Source organism: Drosophila subpulchrella, chromosome 3L, assembly GCF_014743375.2.
Source record: "Drosophila subpulchrella strain 33 F10 #4 breed RU33 chromosome 3L, RU_Dsub_v1.1 Primary Assembly, whole genome shotgun sequence".
Lineage (NCBI taxonomy): Eukaryota > Metazoa > Arthropoda > Insecta > Diptera > Drosophilidae > Drosophila > Drosophila subpulchrella.
Genome location: NC_050612.1, coordinates 17,251,869 through 17,273,342, shown reverse-complemented (window position 1 = coordinate 17,273,342; position 21,474 = coordinate 17,251,869). Strand labels below are relative to the sequence as shown.

Genomic DNA, 21,474 nt, shown 5'->3' with positions numbered 1-21,474 from the left:
TTTTAACTTTTTCCCAAGTTATATAGTTTTGTTTTCTAAAACCAGATTTATATTAGGAAAATTTTCTAAATTCCAATGTCAGATTTTGATTATTCTGCCCAGACTGATCAATGCTAACCACCTACTGATCCGCAACAGAATATACCCCACTTATCTTCGGCATATTCAACTATCTCAAAAAAACTCCACTTAATTTTAAGCATATTTACACTTGCTCCACATTATAATTAGAGAGTTTGTTTTTGTTGGAGGTGCGCAGTAACCACATATATCAATTTGGTTTGATCGATGTTGAATCGAACGGCAATCGCTTAGTTTGGGAGTGAGATCGAGACCCAATACTGAGTCGGGGCGAGATGTTACGTGGACTTCGCCGCTCGCGGCATCAGTCGATCGGGAACTGCCGTGCAAAGCGGAACGCGGCTGTCGAATATTACGTGTTTGTCCGATTCGGAAATTGAGTAACCACGATGCGGGGCTTATCAGCGTTTCTACTCTTACTCTGCCTCCAACGGGTGCAGTCGGATGAGGCCGCTGAGCCACGGCGCCCCAACATAATCATCATAATGGCCGATGACATGGTGGGACTAGTTTCGCCACCACGAATAAACCATTTCTAAAACAAACCGAATTTCAGGGCTTCGATGATGTGAGCTTTCGCGGTGGCCGGGAGTTTCTAACACCCAACATCGACGCCTTGGCCTATCACGGTCGACTACTGGATCGACTCTACGCCCCCGCGATGTGCACTCCCTCCCGGGGAGCTCTACTCAGCGGTCGCTATCCAATACACACAGGTAAGTACCATTTGCGATTATAATATACGGGGTAGTTAGTTAGTAGAAAACATTTCAAGTGGTTGCCAAAAAAGGTTTTACTTTTTTTGTCATTTATCCATTGGATTCAATTCGAATATATATTAAGTAAGCTCCAAATTTTGCAATGTACATATTGTGATCATACAAATTGCTACTTTTCTGATAATACTGTGTTAAAATATATAGTCAAAATTGGTATTGGAAGGTTAGTCTTAAATTTTTTCTTATAATTTTTATTATTAGTACTACTACCACTACTTAAATTAATTCTATATACAACATTTATTTTAAATTAAACATTTTCGCAAATCCGGCTTCCACAGGCACCCAGCACTTTGTGATCAGCAATGAGGAGCCCTGGGCTCTGACCCTCAATGCCACTTTGATGCCGGAGATCTTTAAGGAGGCAGGCTACTCCACCAACTTGGTGGGAAAGTGGCATCTGGGCTTCTCCAGACCGGAATATACACCCACCCAGCGGGGATTTGACTACCACTACGGCTACTGGGGCGGCTACATAGACTACTACCAGAGACGCTCCAAGATGCCGACAGCCAATTACAGCCTGGGCTACGATTTCCGGCGGAATATGGAGTTGGAGTGCCGAGATCGTGGGGTTTACATGACTGATTTGTTGACCACAGAGGCGGAACGGTTGATCAAAGAACATGCCGATAAGGAGCAACCGCTTTTCCTGATGCTTAGCCATTTGGCTACTCATACAGCGAACGAGGATGAGCCTTTGCAGGCTCCCGAGGAAGAGATACGAAAGTTTTCCTACATCAAGGATCCAAATCGGAGGAAATACGCTGGTGAGTACTCTCAGTTCTTAAAATAATTTATTTTAGTTTATATTTTTGCTATTATTACTTATAACTTTATTTATAAGTACACAGAGAAAACTATCTAAGAACATTGTTCTTGAATTGACAACATTGTTCTTGTATTGAGAACATTCGTTCTTAAAAACCGTGTAAGTACATTTTGGTTTTAATATAAGAACGAAATGGTGAGAAGAAAAAAGTTAAATTAAGTTTATTTAACAACTTTTTGATAAGTATACACTAAGGACTGAACTAAAAGTTTATTTGTACATACAATGTACTTAAATACCGCCAATTCAACTTAATTCGAGCAAAATAAAAACATGTTTAACCTAAAAATGTCATTTTTACATTTTCAACTCAGATGAGAACGTCAGAATTTTCTCTGTGTAGTTTAGTACAGATACATCAGATACAGATCATGGCCCAACGCTTAGTTTCGCTTTGTATTAAAATGAAATAAATATTTTCAAAAAGTGTTACTTCAACTTCCTTTATAGCTTGCTAAACTTAAGGATAAGATATCTGTTGACTAAACGCGATATTTCTGATCTAAGGACCGTTTTCTTGTCCACACGCTAACCGAAAAGTTTATTCTAAACTAACTTAATCGTATTAGTTTTACACAGTAATTTGAGTGACCTTGTTTTTTTGTTTTAGAAGTAATTTACTGAATTCTTTAACATGACTTACCCCGCAAATTATGTAACCCTTAGCGATGGTCTCCAAACTGGACCAGAGCGTGGGCCGTATAATGAGCACTCTGGCCAGTACGGATCAACTGGAGAGCAGCATAGTGATCTTCTACTCGGACAACGGAGCACCATCGGTGGGCATGTTCGCCAACACGGGCTCAAATTATCCGCTTCGTGGCCAGAAGAATACGCCGTGGGAGGGCGGAGTAAGGGTGGCCGGAGCCATTTGGAGTTCCCTACTCCAGGCACGTGGCTCCATCTTCGGCCAGCCCATCTACGTGGCCGACTGGCTGCCCACCCTCTCCCATGCGGCGGGAATCGAGTTGGATAGCTCCCTGAAACTAGACGGAATCGATCTGTGGCCCCAGCTATCCGGATCGGCGGATGCTCCCCACGTTCCTCGAGAGATCCTGCACATTTTGGACGACGTGTGGCGGGTGGGTGCCCTCCAAATGGGTCAGTGGAAGTACGTGAATGGCACCACTGCCGCCGGCCAGTACGACTCGGTGCTCACCTACCGCGAGCTGGATGATATAGATCCCCGAGAGAATCGTTATGGGGTAACGGTGCGGAATTCCGCCACCTCAAGGGCCCTTTCGCGCTACGACTTACGACGACTGACGCAACAACGGATCTCGGCCATCCGGCGATCGGCGGCCGTGCGTTGTGCCGATTTCCAGAGGTCCTGCAATCCCCTGCTGGAGGAGTGCTTGTTCGACCTCTCAACGGATCCCTGTGAGCAGAACAATCTGGCTCACTCCGACAGGCACTCCGACGTCTTGGCCGCCCTGCGAGGACGTGTTCGAGAATTGAGAGCGAGTGCTTCGGTCCCGGGGAACCGGGCCAGCATGCCGGAGGCAAATCCCACATGGCACACCTGCTCCTGGGAGTCCTTCGAGGTGCAGAGGCCCAAGATTGGTAAGTAAGTGTTGTAAACCGGCATTCAAATAACGATTTTTAACCCGAATAATATCTAGTTCCCTTGGAGTGCGATTACCACGGCGTACCTTGTTAATTAGCCCAAAATATAAGGATGAAACTTGACAAGAAAATAAAAGAGGAATCCAAATCATTGTCAGCACTCAGTGGATTGATAAGAGCAATATGGCAAAAATAACGATGACTTTAGCTTTATTTTTGGATATGCAAATACATATGCCTAGATTGATCAAATATTTATTCAAGTAGCTTGAAAAAGACAGATGTGTCGACCAAAAAATGTTCTCAATTTATTAGTTTAGTATAAAATAAACGTCTTTTAAAACTATTGTTTTGTAAAATAAATATTTCAATAATTTAAAAATTTGAATTTATTTTTAAGGCAACGGGTATGTCTGTTAAAGAACGTCCATGTCTAACAGCACTGTTAAAGTCAAGCAAGCTAAAAATCTGTTAGAAAATGACCCGTCTGGCAGCACTGTTTCACAAAATAGTAAATGTTAGAATACATTTTTAAATATTAAACATTTCAAATAAGAACGTCTTGAGTAGAGTCTCTTATGTTTCTGAAATACATAGATAATGCTTACAACAAGTTTAATATTTCGCCATGGAAAGGCACCCCGAACAGCTGACGAGGCATACACACACACATCGATACAAGGGGGTTGATAAAACCGGATGACAGGATACAAATCAGAATCCGAAACTAAGGCTGAATCTGAAAAGAACTCGTCATGGAGGAACGTGCTGTACTGGCCAACATTGCCTCCATAATCACCAAGGATCTGCTAATTGACCAGCCGCCCGTGGACATAAACTCAGGCAGCTATCCCCTGTTGTCCTTCGGCGAGGACGACGATGAGGCTGAGATCTTCGCCCTGATGCAGCGGAAACGGGCGATGGCCGCCAGCCGGAAGCGCCGGATGCTGCGGGAGCCAGAGGTCCGGAAGCAGGACCTCAAGGTGCCCAAGCTGGAGTGGCTGCACGCCGAACTCAACCTCCTGCACCGGTACACGGATGCCCAGTTCGAGTCCTACCTCCACATGCGCAAGCTCACTTTCCTGGTGAGTTTGGGATGGGGTTCCCCAGAGTTGTCTATAAAGATTGATAGATTGATAGATTTGCTGTTCCTAGCGGGAAAAAGGGATCACTTTAATAAGTTTAAGGACGATGATCCGATTGGTCCCAAAAATATAATGACAAATGATCAGATTTCAAAATCGTTTCCAAAAATATCTTTGATTCCCTTAACCCCGATTCGGGGTGACCCGACCAATGTTAAGAAGCGCTCCCTAATTTTTTCAGAAAATCCAGCAAACTCTGGAGGGGACCCTCAGCGGAATTCCGTTGCCCGGCTATCCCACTCCGCCGGCGCAGACCATGTTGTCGCTGGCCTTGTGGAAGCTCTCCACCGACGAGCACTTCGAGGAGATCGCCCGGAAGTTCCGGCTGCCCTGGGCCCTCTGCCAGCAGGTGGTGCGGGGATTCTGGCACTGCATCTCCGACAACTACGAGAGCTTCATCAAGTGGCCCAACTCACTGGCGGCCCAGCGGAGCACCCTGCAGGGCTACCAGAGACTGGAGCAACTTCGCTGCTTCCGGGAACTGTTCGGCATCATAACTCTGAGGCGGCTGGACGTCTTCCTGGAATCGGAGCACGCCGAGGTGCCGGTGGTGCTTCAGCTGATCTGCAACGCGGAGCGTAAGATCGTCGACTGCTACGTGGAAATGGCCCAGGAATACACCTTCGAGGACTCGCCCATTGGCCAGACCTTGGCCCTAAATCCAAGGACCATGCCGGCGGGCAGCTATCTCATCGGAAACGGGGTCTTCCCTCTGAAATCCTACCTGATGCGGCCCATCGAAGCCGAATGCTTCCGCAAGGATGCGGTGTTCAACGAACTGCTGCGTCCCGCTTTCCAGCTGGCGGAAAAGGTCCTGGACACGTTGGCTCGCCGGTTCAATACCCTATACGCCCTGGAGGCGCGCGATTTGAACGAGGTGCGGCTCATCGTGGAGAGCATATGTGCCATGCACAACCTCTGCGAGGAGTACGAGGACGACGGTCTGGGGGACACTGGCCAGAGCTCCTTTAGCTGGGGCGGACTGGCCGAGGGGGTCAGGGGCAGCGAGAAGGACTCCAAGGGACTGCAGCGAAGAGTCGAGCTCCTTGACGAGCTGGTGGCCATCGAGCCGGGAGAATAAAAAAGCCACGTACTTGGATTTCGGTTTAATTTCCTTGGCGTTTTTTCTTTGGCTTTCGGGGATGTATTTAGATCTTTTTGAATTTGGGATCTTAAGATTTTTTGATTTTCACTTGAAAAGTAAACTTTACATTCTTAAATATTTGTATATAATTTTATTTTTCAAAATAATACTCTAATATACATACATATGTACACACCACGTATTTCCAAATACATAATATTATTAAATTATTAAGATTAGGATTTCTTTGTTTATATCAATTTTTTGTATTGCGGCTATAATTTTTTTGAGTTTAAAGTATGGCTAGCAGTGTAGAATATTTTAGTTAAATATTAAAGTTTGGTCACCAAGGGTTAATGAGCTGTTGTGCTTAACATCACTCTGTTAACTATACTTTCGACAGATCTGGCAGTGCTCCGCGTGAATCAAAACAAATACACGGCTAAACAGCTGTTCCACTCAACAGCACCCTGTGAACTAGTTTTTCGACAGGTCTGGCAACGCTACCACCAAATAAAAACAAATGCACGTGCGTTTATTTAGGTGAAAATGGATGAGCATGACATATTTAAACTAATCACGGCTGGCGTTCGCTTTACCAAGAAGCCGAAGGTAAGTGGATAGCAAGGATGGTAATGCTCCCAGATTAAAGAAAACCATTGCAGAAGCAGGCATCCGGTAAACCTCAGCCCCAGCCCGAGGTTTTCAAGCAAGAGGAGCCGGTGAAAAGCGATAAATCAGATGAGGAGGACCAGGAAAACACGGAATTCCGCCTCCTTGCTGGAGGATCAGGCAGCCAACCCAAATGCAAGAAGCCCAAAGCAAGAAAAGCACCCTCTTCCGAGGAATTGGAGCTGCAAAAGGCCGCCGATGAGGCAAACGAGACCAGGAGGCAGTACGGCATCAGTGTGCTGGGCAAGAAGGTCCCACCACCGGTGCCCAGTTTCGAGGCTCTGACCAGAGACTTCAAGCTGCTGCCTCGCCTTCAGCAGAACCTACTGGCCCGAAACTTCGACCGACCCACCCCCATCCAGATGCAGGCTCTGCCCGTGCTTCTCCAGCGGCGGGCATTGATGGCCTGTGCACCCACCGGATCCGGCAAAACTCTAGCCTTCCTCACACCCATTATCGATGGCCTGCGGTCGCACAAGACCAGCGGCCTGAGAGCCTTGGTCCTGGCGCCCACCCGCGAATTGGCCCAGCAAATCTACCGCGAGTGTGCTGAACTCACGCGCGAAACGGGCCTGCGTACTCATTTCATCAGCAAGGTGAGCGAGGCAAAGCAGAAACACGGAGCCGAGTGCAAGCAGCGCTACGACATCCTGGTCTCCACACCGAACCGAGTGAGATTCCTCCTTCAGCAGGAGCCACCGCTGCTGGATTTGTCGCTTGTCGAATGGTTCGTTCTGGACGAGGCAGATCGCCTGATGGAAGAGGGACAAAACAACTTCAAGGAGCAGCTGGACGACATATACGCCGCCTGCTCACATCCGGCCAAGTGCGTGGCCTTCTTTAGTGCCACGTACACAGTGCCAGTGGCCAAATGGGCACTGCGTCACCTTAAAAACCTTGTGCGCATCACCATTGGAGTGCAAAACAGCGCCACAAAAACGGTGCAGCAGGAGCTCTTGTTCGTCGGATCCGAGAGCGGAAAATTGGTTGCCATGCGAGACCTTGTGCGCCAAGGCCTACAGCCACCGGTACTCGTTTTCGTGCAGAGCAAGGAGCGCGCAAAGCAGCTATTCGAGGAGCTGCTCTACGACGGCATCAACGTGGACGTTATCCACGCCGAACGGAGCCAGCATCAGCGTGACAACTGCGTGAGAGCCTTCCGCGAAGGCAGTATATGGGTGCTAATCTGTACGGAGCTCATGGGCCGAGGCATCGACTTCAAGGGCGTCAATCTAGTGATCAACTACGACTTCCCGCCCACCACCATCTCATACATCCATCGGATAGGAAGGACTGGTCGAGCTGGACGTCCAGGTCGGGCCATTACATTCTTTACACAGGAGGATACGGCCAACTTGAGAAGGTAAATGCAATCTCCGAACATGACGATAACTTAACCAATTTTTTTCTCCTCAGCATTGCACTGATCATTAAAAACTCTGGGGGATCTGTTCCGGAGTATATGCTGCAAATGAAAAAGGTTCGGAAATCGGAGGCTAAGATGCGAGCCAAAAAGCCTTTAGATCGCGAAGATATATCCACCAAGATACGCCCGGAACCGAAAAACGACGAAATCCACAAATCAGCAAAACTGAAAAAAGTCGAAAAGGCGGAAAAAGTTATAAAAAAGCGTCAGGGCACAGAAAATGATTTAAAGTCGAAGCAGAAAAAATTAAGCAAAATTAAAGTAGACCTCAAGGCTGTGAGCAAAAGAAAAGGCAAAATGTCAAAAACAAACAAGATGTGAATTTAAGAAAAACCATTAAAGAAAAATACATCTAAAATACACAATTATCGAATGGTGTCCTATTTTGCTGAAAAGGGATTGCAAATAACTAGGACAAATTTGGCAACAAGGTTTTTTGGAAAAATGTTCAGATCCCCATTTTTTATTTGTTTTTTCTTTCTTAAAAAAATAAGTCCGATAGAGTTTTAGATTTATTTACATTTTTATGTTATGAGACTTTTTTGATCCAGGTTAATAGTTTACACAAAACAGATATTTTTCGAAATCATCGAGTTATTACCAATCTCTAGGGCTTTCCCTTATAGCATACCTGTTTCGGTTTTTACTTTCAACAATTGAAACTCAAATCGATTTTTAAAAAATTTCTCGAAAGTTAATGTCTAAACGTGCTTTAAGACTTCTTGCTAAATAAAATAATGCGTTTATTTGACATCTTTCAGCATTACTCTAAAAACCGTTTACACTGAGAGCGTGTTCGTAAAGCCTAAACGTGGTTTGGAAAAACTACTATTTATTTAACCGAAAATAACATAAATGAGCGCTTATATAATAGCATAAATACAAAAAATCACTTTTGTATTCAGATTAAGTTGTGCCGAAGAATATCCCATCATATCCATCCCATAAAGTATGTTTAGGCAGTCGACAAAAACCAAAATAAAGAGACAAGTGTTTCGGAAGTTGACAAAGATTCGAAAATGAAAAGCTTTATTAATATGTAAATTTCCCATAACGACAAAGATTTTCCAACACAATGCCATATCCCTGGTGTAAACTAGTTTACTAATATTTAACAATGATAGTCTAAACATGCTATTACGTCAGAATTCCTAGGGACGAACCGCCGACGATAGGCCAAGAAACATACATCGATATTTTAAAAAACATCGATGACATCGATGTTCTTCCACCTTTGTGAGCGACAACAATCTCGACACGTCAGAATATAGTTTTGTTTTCTGTGCAGATATTTGCACAGTTGTCGGCCAGCATTGGACAAAACTGGGAAGTACACGCCAGAAGCACACACTTGAAGCCATGGCACAGAACGTGGCCCTGCTGGGACTGGCTCTGATCGCGATTTCCTCGGTTGTCGCTTTGCCCGTGACCCAGAACAAGAAGGAACCCAAGGAGGCGGAGTCCTCCACTCCGGCCACCGCCGACGTGGAAACGGCCCTGGAATACGAGCGCTACCTGCGGGAGGTGGTCGAGGCCCTGGAGGCGGATCCCGAGTTCCGGAAGAAGCTGGACAAGGCGCCCGAGGCCGACATTCGCGTGAGTAGGGAGGGGTTTCCCAAAAATGGAAGGGCTACATAATGCTTGGTCCATTTGCACATTCATAAATATATATTCAAAAACAACTTTGGAGTGTCTTTCATCCCCGCTCATCTGTCTATAAGACTAAAGAGCTACGCTCCTTTTAGTTGCAAGGGTCAGTGTATAATTAACATTGAAAGTACTTTTTGTTTCGATCTTCTGTTTGCACCTAACTATAGCCAAACACCACTTTTTAAGCTTCTAGTGACTTCAATATAACATGATTGTTCTGGTATATTTTTTGTTGTCAAATTGCCAAAGAGTTGAATCTCAAAGTTAGAATCGATTTTGGCTAGAATAAAGATTGCTAAAATCGCAAACAGTGGACCAAAATGCAATTTGGCATGACTTTGTGTGTTCCCTTTTAGAATTCTTGTTTGATTGTACCTATTCGCAGAGTGGCAAGATCGCGCAAGAGCTGGACTATGTGAATCACCATGTGCGCACCAAGCTGGACGAGATCAAGCGTCGTGAAGTGGAGCGTCTGCGCGAACTGGCCAACCAGGCGTACGAGCTGTCCAACGACATTGACCGGAAGCACCTCAAGGTCTCCCAGCATCTGGACCACGACAACGAGCACACCTTCGAGATCGAGGATCTACGAAAACTGATCCAGAAGACCTCCGACGACCTGGCTGAGGCGGATCGCAAGAGGCGCGGCGAGTTTAAGGAGTACGAAATGCAGAAGGAGTTTGAGCGAGAGGCGCAGAAAAAGGAGATGGATGAGGAGTCGCGTAAGAAGTTTGAGGCCGAGGTCAAGGAGAAGGAGCAAAAGCACAAGGACCACGAGAAGCTGCACCACCCCGGAAACAAGGCCCAATTGGAGGATGTGTGGGAGAAGCAGGACCACATGGACAAGAACGACTTTGATCCGAAAGCCTTCTTCTCGATTCACGATGTCGACAGCAATGGCTACTGGGACGAGGCGGAGGTTAAGGCTCTGTTCGTCAAGGAACTGGACAAGGTCTACCAAAGTGATCTGCCTGAGGACGACATGAGGGAGCGGGCCGAGGAGATGGAACGCATGCGCGAGCACTACTTCCAGGAGACGGACTCAAACCACGATGGCCTGATCAGCATCGAGGAGTTCATGGTGCAGACCAACAAGGAGGAGTTCCAAAAGGACCCTGAGTGGGAGACCATCGACCGACAGCCGCAGTACTCGCACGAGGAGTATCTGGAATACGAGCGCCGGCGTCAGGAGGAGGTGCAGCGCCTAATCGCCCAGGGCCAGCTTCCCCCGCATCCAAACATGCCGCAGGGATACTATGCAGCACCACCACCAGGAGGCGTGGCCTACCAGCAGGCGCCCCCGCCAGGTGGACAACTGCACTACCAGCAACCCGACCAGGTACACGCCCAGCAGCAACAGCAATACGCACAGCAGCAACAGCAATACGCTCAGCAGTACCAGCAACAGCAGTACGGACAGCAGCCAGTGCAGCTGCATCCCAACCAGGTTTATCAGCACGCAGGGCAGATCCCGCAGCAACAACAGGCTGGCTACCAACAGCAGCCTGTTTACCAACAGCAGCAGCCAGTCTATCAGCAGCAGCAGCCAGTGCAACAGCAACAGCAGCCTGTTGCTCAACCACCCGCGCAGCAGCAGCAGTCTGTGCCACAACTACAGCAAACCGCACAGCAGCAACAGCAACCCGTACAGCAGCAACAGCCCATCGTGCAACAGCAGCAGCAGCAGCAAACCGCTCAGCAGCAACCCATACCGCAGCAGCAAGTCCACAATCAGAGCCCTCCACCCGCTCAAAGTCAACAGGTGCCAGTCCAGCAGCAACAGAAACAACATCAGGAAACAGCAAATCAGGCTAACCAGCCACACTAAACATTCCCTGGCTGAAACCTATTTTAGGCCATTTTAGCATTTCATACTTCTGGTAAAAAAAACAATGTGATTGGACTGAAGTAGCTCACTATTATCAATACATCTCACTATGGCTAAATTGTGTACTTCCTTCTTTTTGTACTCTTTGTCTCTCATCCCATAGCTCTGCATTTGCACGATGTATTTTTTAAACGAATTTTTTGTACATATGAGTTTTTGCTTTAACATCGAAAACATAATAAATGCGGTGAAACGAAATCTGTTTGGTTTATTTATTCCAATAAAAAAATCGATACAGACACAAAAATTAAAATATTTAAAACTTTACTATTTTCTTAAATTTTAATGTACTTTGTTGTTTTGTTTTTTGGCTCACTGCTAACTAACTCACTAATATAATTAAATGATGTGCGAAGTATTTCTTCTTAAAAAGCATAAGATTTATTGCTTACCAGGGATCGTAATCATATGAGTTTTATTTTAAAAATACACAAATTATCATTATTTTTCATTAAAAATAAAACACAGTAAAAATAATTTTTTTTGCGTTTAAGAATAAAAATGAAAAATAATCATTATTCCTGAGCGAAAAAAATTAAAATTCAAAAAAAAGTGTATAATCATTTTTTACAGTCCCTGTTGCTTGCAATTGTTTTTACTAACAAAGTTGTGAGTACTAAAATTGTTCAAACAAGTAGTCCCTGAAATAAATGTACATAATTCCAAAGTCAATCTTGTTTGCATAACGACGAAGCCAAAATTTTTTTTCCCTAAAATGTTTCAAAATCGTATATTTTGTTTTTTGATTTTCGCCATTTTCCTGTTTACCGCATGTGCCTCATTTAAAAAGGACCTTGTAATGTGTGGGGACTGCACTGAGGAAAACAAGGAAAAGTGCATAATTGAAAGCGATTCGGGATACTATGTACAACCAAGCCCCTTTTCTAAATCGATTGCTTTGAGATCCTATTCACCCCCTCCGCAAACCGCTGACTTGGACGTGTGCATGCCTAGCAGCATGAAAATTGATGGTATTGAGGCCGGCAGCAGTAGCACATAATGAATTAACCAACATTTATTTTTACAGCCAAAGATGGAACTTTCCGATATATTTGTGTTTGGTCACCTGAACTTGGTTGCAATGTTCTTTCACCTAAGGGCGAAGACGGTTTTGATTGTAGTTTTTGCCGAACGAGAGATCTTGATGATAGACCAACATGTCCGTGTACGAGACCCAAGTCTGGCAAAGGCAAAAAGAAAAATGAGAAATCGGGATCAAAGCAACTCTACACCGGATCTCTGCTTGTAATTATTGCTGCCTTTAGTGTACAGCATATACACCAGGCAACTTACTTAGACTAAAGCTACATATCTGGGATTTAGATATGAGTTCTAGAACAACCGAGTTAATCTTTCACCAACCCTTACCGAATTCCTAAGCAAACGCACTTGGTCGCAGGTCCTCCATCCCACGCTCCTGACTATTTTTTTGTTCGAATGGAAATACTTCAAGTAAATAAATAATTAACGATCAGATGCTTCAAAAAATAAGAAGCTCCTTCTGGGTCCTAACATTTTTTTTCCGTTACTAAAAGGTTACATTGTATTCGGAGAAATGTACGTACAGGTACAGGAAAGCGTTTCCGAGCGTGTGAAGATTTTGTAAAAGTGTAAATGAAATGTTATTTTGATTACACAGGTCGACAAAAAAGTCCAAGACTTAACCCTACAATATCTGAAAGACTCGCCTGTAGATTACGACCACAAGGCTAAGAACTTTTTATCACGTCACCTGTTTTAAGAAAATCGTGGTCAAAGTGTCAAATCTTCAATCATGACACTATATGGGTATTGATAATCAAAACAAAAGCCCATTTTAATTTTTATATAATATTAAAAAATGTGGTCGCTGGACAGGTTTTAGCGTTTCCCTTCGGAAATTAAATTGCGCTGCGCAGGAACCTCAGGAATCTGCATGACAAATCCCAACTTCATAGCTTTTGTAGTTTCCGCGATCTCAGCGTTCATACAGACAGACGGACATGGCTAGACCGACTCAGCTAATGATCCTGATCAAGAATCTATACACTTTGTAGGATCGGAAACGCTATATTCTACCTGTTACATACTTTCCGACGAATCAAGAAAAAACCTCTACGAGTAACAGTTACAAAAATTTACATAAATGAACTAAAATGCATTTCAGCTAAAAAGTAGTGGTCCCACAAACATGATGATTCACTGTTGAGTTCAGATATATTACGGTTCTGGGCTACGAATTATTATACCCGTTACTCGTAGAGTAAAAGGGTATACTAGATTCGTCGGAAAGTATGTAACAGGCAGAAGGAAGCGTTTCCGACCACATAAAGTATATATATTCTTGATCAGGATCACTAGTCGAGTCGATCTAGCCATGTCCGTCTGTCCGTCTGTCTGTCCGGATGAACGCTGAGATCTCGGAAACTATGAGAGCTAGGCTATTGAGATTTGGCGTGCAGATTCCTGAGCTTCTTACGCAACGCAAGTTTGTTTCAGTAGAGTGCCACGCCCACTCTAACGCCCACAAACCGCCCAAAACTGTGGCTCCTACAGTTTTGATGCTAGAATAAAAATTTTAACTGAAATGTATTGCTCTCATCAATACCTATCGATTGATAAAAAAAAATTTGCCACGCCCACTTTTACGCCCACAAACCGCCCACAAACTTCAAAAAATCGTAAATATGAACGTGGATATCTCGGAAACTATCAAGGATAGGGAATTGGGATCTCAGATTTAGATTGCGTATCCTTGTGCGCAGCGCAAGTTTGTTACGCAAATATGGCACGCCCACTCTAACACCCACAAACCGCCCAAGCCTGTGGCGCCCACAATTTTCATGCTAGATACAAAATTTTAACTGAACTGTATTGGTCTCCTCAATACCTATCGATTGACCCAAAAAAAAATTGCCACGCCGACTCTAACGCCCATAACGCTTAAATCTGTCTACCGCCAATAGGTGGCGCATTTCAATCTCGCTTTGCTGCTTGCATATCTCCCTTTGGTCCCTTTAGCTGAGTAACGGGTATCTGATAGTCGAGGTACTCGACTATAGCGTTCTTTCTTGTTTTTTGATTAAAAATAATGAAAAATTGGTGACTTAAAATAAAACTCATATTATTTAACGAATATAAACTTTAGTGAAAATAGCTTTTGAATTTTCTGTCACTGTCGAATTTACGTAACAGTTACCCAGAAGTCAATACAATTAAGTTCCTAAAAATGTGTGATAAAGAAACCGGATTGAAATGTATTAAATCATTGGTTTCATTTGCTCTGATGATATATATATATATATGATATAATGTTTATAATAGCCCCTCAAGGTAATTAACGTAAATACAAAAATTATAATATATCAAAAGCGTTTTGATTTCAGGTAAAAAAATGTATTTGAAATATTTTATATCATATAACATTATTCTGATGGGTCCGATTAATAAATTAGTATTGATAGTGTCAGTTTGGATTATTAATGTAATTATTAGAAAACGCAAATTGTACTTCTAGTTAGAAAATATATTTTTTCAGGAATTGAAACACCTATGTGTAATTAATTTACTTTTTGGTTTACCAGTAAATCTGTCAGTATTTATCTACCTGATTCTTAACTACCCCAAACTAAACATCTTGGACTGGTATGATCATCCTAAGTGGTCATATTCAAGTGGTGGGATTAACTTCTCGGACATCCAATGGATTCTTCTTCTTTTTGGTAAGTTCAAGTATTTTGACAAAACAAAATATATATATTTTAATAATTTCAACGTACTTTATGTACAGTTGGCATTAATCGTAAGGTAATTTAAATTCCACTTGAATGTTACAAGAATTTTCTTAACCCATTTAGCAATTACTTAAACGTCAAATTTTTGTGGAAACTTTTTTCATCGTCTTGAAAACATAAATTGGTTGATGCTTTAAGGTCCTCCAAGAAAAACTTATAGTAACTGTAAAAATAATTTTAAAAAAATATCTTTTCTGATACTTTGCATTATTTTTTAAGTGAGACGACCTCAGAAAAATTTAGTAAGAACAAACGAGAACGCTGTAGTCAATGCCATCGACTATCAAGTACCCGTTTCTCAACTAAGGGGAGTGCGACGGAGATGGAGATATGCGTGCTCCAAAGGGAGCAAGATTCCACACTTTGTTTGCATATAACTTTTTATTGAATAGTCCGATTTGACAAATTTTTGGCACGTATATAGATATTGATACAAACATAATTCCGTTCCCTTTTCCAAAATCTTCAAAAATGGAGGCGCTAGACATGTCTTAGCTTTATGGGCGTTTGTGAGCGTTAGAGTGGGGGTGACACTCTGCTGAACCAAACTTGCGCACCGCAAGGAGCTCAAGAATCTACATGCCAAGCCTCAACTTTTTAGGTTTTATAGTTTAAGATATCCCTACGTTTATAAGGACGGACAGACAGACGAATATAGCTAGATCGACTCAGCTAGTGATCATGATCAAGAATATACATATATACTTTATAGGGTCGAAAACACATCCTTTACTTTACTTACTTTTCATTGTATCTAGTTTACCCTTTTAGTCCACGAGTAACGCGTGTAAAAATGTTAGGACCAAGAAAGGGATCTTTATTTCCTAAAACAAAAAAAAATTTTTTTTTTCCGCGGAAAAGAGTTTTTTTTTAAAGGTTTTAAGTTTAGTGTTTTAAAAAACATAAGGGCTTTCCGTTCGTTGTTAAAATCACATGACGGCAGTCCACGTAGTGATAGTGACGAAGCGCACAAGAAGAGTATGAGAAGGCGACTGCTTTAAACGAAGAAATAACAGGGAAGAACGCTATTGTCGAGTACCTCGACTATCAGATACCCGTTACTCAGCTAAAGGGACCAAAGGGAAATGGAGATATGCAAGCAGCAAAGTGAGATTGAAATGCGCCACTTATCGGCGGTAGACAGATTTATGAGCGTTAGAGTGGGCGTGGAAAATCAATCGACAGCTATTGACGAGACCAATACAATTCAGTTAAAATTTTTTATCTAGCATGAAAATTGCGGTCGCCACAGGTTTGGGCGGTTTATGAGTGAGTGAGCGTGGCATATTCGCGCAACCAACTTGCGCTGCGTTTGAAGCTAAGAAACCTAAATCTGAGATCCAAATTCTCTATCTTTGATGGTTTCCGAGATATCCACGTTCATACTTACGATTTTTTGAAGTTTGTGGGCGGTTTGTGGGCGTTAAAGTGGGCGTGGCAAACTTTTTTTTGGGTCAATCGATAGGTATTGATAAGAGCAATACATTTCAGTTAAAATTTTTATTCTAGCATCAGAACTGTAGGAGCCACAGTTTTGGGCGGTTTGTGGGCGTTAGATTGGGCGTGGCACGATGCTGCAAACTTGCGCTGCGTAAGAAGCTCAGGAATCTGCACGCCAAATCTCAATAGCCTAGCTCTTATAGATTCCGAGATTCATTTGGACGGACGGACAGACGGACAGACGGACATGGCTAGATCAACTCGGCTAGTGATCCTGATCAAGAATTTATATACTTTATGGGGTCGGAAACGCTTCCTTCTGCCTGTTACATACTTTCCGACGAATCTAGTATACCCTTTTACTCTACGAGTAACGTGTATAAAAAACAAAATTGCGGTGAAAATAAAATAAATGGTATTTACGTAAAGTTGGTTGGAAAGGGCGGTAGAGCTACAAGCCAAAGGAAGAAAATATAAAAGATATCTAAAATTTACTTAGAATAAAAAATGGTATCATGGCTAGAATCTTGAATATTTTACTGAAAGGGGGCGAATGAGTAAAGTTTAGATAGCTTATTTACTTTTTCAATTGTCAAATTCATTTCATTACAAAAATTGATATCAAAACTTTCGTATGTTTAATATTTTCTACCTCCTTAAGATGTGTTTTTGCTTGATACTTAATAAGGCCCATTTTTTGTAAGCTGATTCTGAAAAACCTATCCAATTGTCTCATCTCATTATATTTCATATATTTTTTAACACGCTTTGTATCCATTACAGGGTTTGGATTTATTCCATTTGCGATTGTGATATTCTATATCTGGACCAGACATGATGCTCGTGAAAGAGGTTATTTGGATTAGTAAAAATTTTCAATAGAAATTTAAAATTGTATGTTAATAAATAAAATTTCAATAGGTAATAATATAATGTTAATAAAAGTAATGAACCAATAATCTTGTCCCCGGATGCGAAGATTTATTTCAGAGTACATTTTATTTTATTTCGGTTGTCATTTCTATTTGCGTATCTATGGCTTTAGTTCTATATAAACCCTGCCACCCCATTTTTATACCCGTTACTCGTATAGTAAAAGGGTATACTAGATTCGTCGGAAAGTATGTAACAGGCAGAAGGAAGCGTTTCCGACCCCATAAAGTATATTTATTCTTGATCAGGATCACTAGCCGAGTCGATCTAGTCATGTCATATGAACGTGGATATCTCGGAAACTGTCAAGGATAGAGAATTGGGATCTCAGATTAAGATTCCGTAGCCTTGTGCGCAGCGCAAGTTTGTTACGCAAATATGCCACGCCCACTCTAACGCCCACAAACCGCCCAAGCCTGTAGCGCCCACAATTTTCATGCTAGATACAAAATTTTAACTGAACTGTATTGGTCTCGTCAATAGGTATCGATTGATTTTCCACGCCCACTCTAACGCCCATAACGCTTAAGTCTGTATACCGCCCACATAACCATATATTGAGATCGCGGGAATTAGCGCATTACAATCTCACTTTGCTGCTTGCATATCTCCATTTCCCTTTGGTCCCTCAAGCTGAGTAACGGGTATCTGATAGTTGAGGTACTCGACTAAAGCGTTCTTCCTTGTTTTATTAGTAGTCATGGTACCGTTATTAATTTGTATCGATTTATGTCAGTTAAAACATATCTAGTAGCCCTCTAAAATATTTCATTTCGTGTAAACTTTTTAAAATTTACTTTAAAATTCATAAAGTATGTATCCGTACATTTTCATTATAGTTTTGGCTGTTTTTAAGGTAAGACAAAATGAAAGTATTCCCCACTTAGAAAATATCTTTTTCTTAAGCTCAACTGTATTTGTTTGGCCGCTATGTCAAGGAAAGTTTCGAAAGAATCTCTAATACACAGCAAACATTTTTTCCAATGAAATTTAATTAATCTTCCTACAAACAGGGGTTGTAGGTATGTGTTGTCCAAATAATTAACATTAGTTAGTTGGTTATGACCTTATAACCGTATATAAATCACCGACGTGATCATGTAGATTGTAAAGTATAAAATGTAAACTATCTCATAGTCTAAGAACTCTATTTGTTAGTTAAACCGTTTTGAATGCTTGTTGAACTTTTAAATTTTTTTATTAGTCAATAAACTTTACTTACTTTACAATTACAATTTTAAAATACTTTTACACATTTATATTAATTTATTCATGTCCACGTCGTCGTCTTATTTTTGCTTTTATATATTGAGCATGCCAATATTGGCCCATGAAGGCAAGCAAGGCAAACACTAAATTAAACGGCTATGTAATACAAAATATTTAAAACAATTATTTCATACTCACCCCACCCACCCAAGGCGAACATCAGGTCATCGGATCGCTTTAGAGGAAAGTCGACCCAGTTCAAAATGCCAAATGGTCTCGAGTTTAATAATATGTAAATGCAGATAAGAGTGCTTATTGTCATCCAAGTATAAGCAATGGGCATTAAAAACTTATAGAATCGCTGCAAATAAATAACGCAATTAATAAAATAGCGACACTCCACTTTGAAACTATTACTTTTTTAAAACAAGCCAATACCATTGCAACAACTAAATTAATTTCCCACACTAGAAATATTCCCCATGTGACCAAATATTGATACAGTGGTCTAGCTAAAAGTAAATTTAAACAGAGATGTATTTACAAACATTTTTTTCAATTTTTTTGTCGACTCCAAGAACATTAAATACATACCTGTTAGCCTAAACGCAAAAAAAATCGGTAAAATTGCAGTAATAGAATTTATTATAATCATTAGACCAAGCAAACTTAATTTGCGGCACATCTTGATATTATGATCGACAACAATTTTTAGCAGATTTGTTTTGTTTTGTTGTTTTTTTAAAAAGGGTATTTTATTGACAATGGAATCAGGGAAATGTTGATTGAGAGCTTTTTTTGCATAAAAGAAATTTATTGCAATCAATACACCAGACCTAAATCAACACATCTTAATATTATTATCAGACTATATATACCATTACTCGTTGAGAAAGAAGGTATACTAGATTTGTCAGACAGTATGTAGCGGTGAAGCGTTTTCGACCCTATAAAGTAGATCTCGCAGACTATAAAAGCTAGAAAGTTCAGATTTGACATGCAGATTCGTCAGGTTCATGCGCAGCGCATTAACCCCCTACACCCCAACGAAATCTCAGCGTTTATACGGAATCCCGTTACTCAGCTTAAGGGACCAAAGGGAAATGGAGATATGCAAGAAGCAAAGCGAGATTGAAATGCGCCAATTCCCGCGATCTCAATATATGGTTATGTGGGCGGTATACCGGTTTGAAGCGTTATGGGCGTTAGAGTGGGCGTGGCAAACTTTTTTTTTGGATCAATCGATACGTATAGACGAGACTAATACATTTTTACTCCTTTTACTCTACGAGTAACGTTGTAAATAAATAATCGAAATGCGTGTTTAATTCGATAAAGCATGTGCAATGTACTTCTTTTCTTACACTGATAAAAAAATGGAATAGTAAATTTAAATATGCGCCTATTGAATCCAAAATTTCAAATTTCATATTTAAATTTAATACAAAAAACATTATATTAAATACGAAACATATTAAATTGCCTAGTTTAATATAAAAATATTTAAATCAAAGAAGAGCATATTTAACTTAAATTTGGGTATATTTATTTTAAAAAATATTATATTTATCCTTAATATTTTCAGAATTTAAAAAATCCGTATTAAATTAATAATAATATTGAAAGTGTAAATTTGAAATGGTTTTTCAGTGTTTATATCAAATAAAAACACCTCAAGAAAATATCTTTTATATTTACATACAAATTTATTAATTAAAATGTATCTTATTTGTATAATAACTTTTAAATATGTTTCATATTTAAATATAAGTTTCTGCCCTGTCCGTTTTTAAGTACGGAAATATTTAAAATAAATATTTTAATTTTAAGCTGACTTCTTTTACAAAAAGATTTATTTCATAAACTGTTCAGACCAAACATTATATGCACATTTTTAAAAACAAATTGATATACATTAAAGTAAATTGGCATTCATATGTAAATAAGAATGTAAATGGGCAAAAAACAAACGCGGGCGCTAAGATAATTTTTGGCGGTTTTCTTTTGCTCTATGCTACACGCATTCATTATTTCGCGTTTGCTTTGATCTATGACTCTTCTTCTTTACCACTTCACGACGCGTGCCATTGAAAAGTTGCAGTCGAAGAAGTTGGACGTGTCGGGTCTTTATTAAAGCGAAGTCGGCATAAAAATATAATATTCAATGTGTGGGCATCAAAGCCAAAAAGGACAATTGATCGCGCTATCAAAAAATCGATGTGAAGTTTATTTAAATAAATAAGTGTGTATGTGGGCAGCTACATTTAAAGACAGAAAGGACATACATACATATATCGCGGCTTGTCTTTTTCTTTGAACTGTATTCGGCCATACATATGTACATATGTATGTATGTACAATTGATTCCGCTTCTTCAACACAGCACGACGCTTGCCATTTCATAATTGCAGCCAAAGAAGTAGGACGTGTAGGAGCTTTGTTTAAGTGATAGCCTAAATAAATAGCCTAAACATAAAAAAATACATACAAAGTTAAATTTAAATTATCAAATTATTTCACCCGTACTTCGTTTTCGTAGAATCCAACAAAATAGCGCGCGCGTTCACACGCATATATATACATACATATGCACGCAGTGGATAAAAAGAAATCTAACTAAAGTGAAGTTTGTAATAATTGTAAAGTGGCTTAAATTTTTCGGTTCTCAGAAACGTATGTAGTACATACTATGTACATATGTACATTCAAGTGCAGCTACACACACATACATACATATACCACAGCGTGCGTTTACCGTTGCTTGGTCGCCAACAAAGTTGAGCTTGCCTTAGCGAACACACACATGTACATTTGCTGCAACACATCTACCCACACACAGCGTGCGTTTACCGTTCCTGGCAAAGTCATGGGTAAGTAAAAAAACGTAGAAATAAATACATTTTTAAAAGTTAGAATAAGGCAAAGTAGGTTTTATAATAAATAATAACTTTTTTCTATTTCATTCCTTGCAAATATACAAATTCCAGAACGAAGCG

General features: G+C 41.0%; 4 protein-coding genes and 1 long non-coding RNA gene across 7 annotated transcripts; 4 read left to right on the top strand and 1 right to left on the bottom strand.

The window, feature by feature from the left end:
- Positions 1-375: 375 nt before the first annotated feature.
- On the top strand, positions 376-3,640 carry LOC119554957 (arylsulfatase B). Of its 2 annotated transcripts, none has more exons than XM_037866081.1 (5): positions 376-581; positions 638-797; positions 1,142-1,630; positions 2,359-3,255; positions 3,315-3,640. In XM_037866081.1, exons 1-5 carry the CDS (start codon positions 471-473, stop codon positions 3,350-3,352), a joined length of 1,695 nt encoding a protein of 564 aa, XP_037722009.1. In that variant the 5' UTR covers positions 376-470; the 3' UTR covers positions 3,353-3,640. The 2 variants fall into 2 exon arrangements, with proteins under 2 accessions (XP_037722009.1, XP_037722008.1); XM_037866080.1 differs by having other exon boundaries at positions 2,359-3,259.
- A 192-nt stretch (positions 3,641-3,832) lies between these two features.
- Positions 3,833-5,484, top strand: LOC119553749. The gene is made up of 2 exons (XM_037864349.1): positions 3,833-4,343; positions 4,585-5,484. The coding sequence occupies exons 1-2, from the start codon at positions 4,014-4,016 to the stop codon at positions 5,482-5,484; spliced, it is 1,230 nt and encodes a 409-aa protein (XP_037720277.1). The 5' UTR covers positions 3,833-4,013.
- A 483-nt stretch (positions 5,485-5,967) lies between these two features.
- Positions 5,968-7,941, top strand: LOC119554981 (probable ATP-dependent RNA helicase DDX52). Its single transcript, XM_037866113.1, has 3 exons — positions 5,968-6,099; positions 6,153-7,522; positions 7,576-7,941. The coding sequence occupies exons 1-3, from the start codon at positions 6,037-6,039 to the stop codon at positions 7,904-7,906; spliced, it is 1,764 nt and encodes a 587-aa protein (XP_037722041.1). The 5' UTR covers positions 5,968-6,036; the 3' UTR covers positions 7,907-7,941.
- Positions 7,942-8,812: 871 nt separating this feature from the next.
- Positions 8,813-11,321, top strand: LOC119554264 (nucleobindin-2). The gene is made up of 2 exons (XM_037865108.1): positions 8,813-9,181; positions 9,621-11,321. Exons 1-2 carry the CDS (start codon positions 8,945-8,947, stop codon positions 11,061-11,063), a joined length of 1,680 nt encoding a protein of 559 aa, XP_037721036.1. The 5' UTR covers positions 8,813-8,944; the 3' UTR covers positions 11,064-11,321.
- A 7,222-nt stretch (positions 11,322-18,543) lies between these two features.
- On the bottom strand, positions 18,544-19,209 carry LOC119555200. Of its 2 annotated transcripts, XR_005219870.1 has the most exons (4): positions 19,073-19,205; positions 18,896-18,990; positions 18,677-18,839; positions 18,544-18,621 (listed from the first exon to the last, which is right to left on the bottom strand). It is a non-coding gene; the product is annotated as an uncharacterized LOC119555200 (long non-coding RNA). The 2 variants fall into 2 exon arrangements; XR_005219871.1 differs by lacking the exon at positions 18,896-18,990 and having other exon boundaries at positions 19,073-19,209.
- Positions 19,210-21,474: the final 2,265 nt, after the last annotated feature.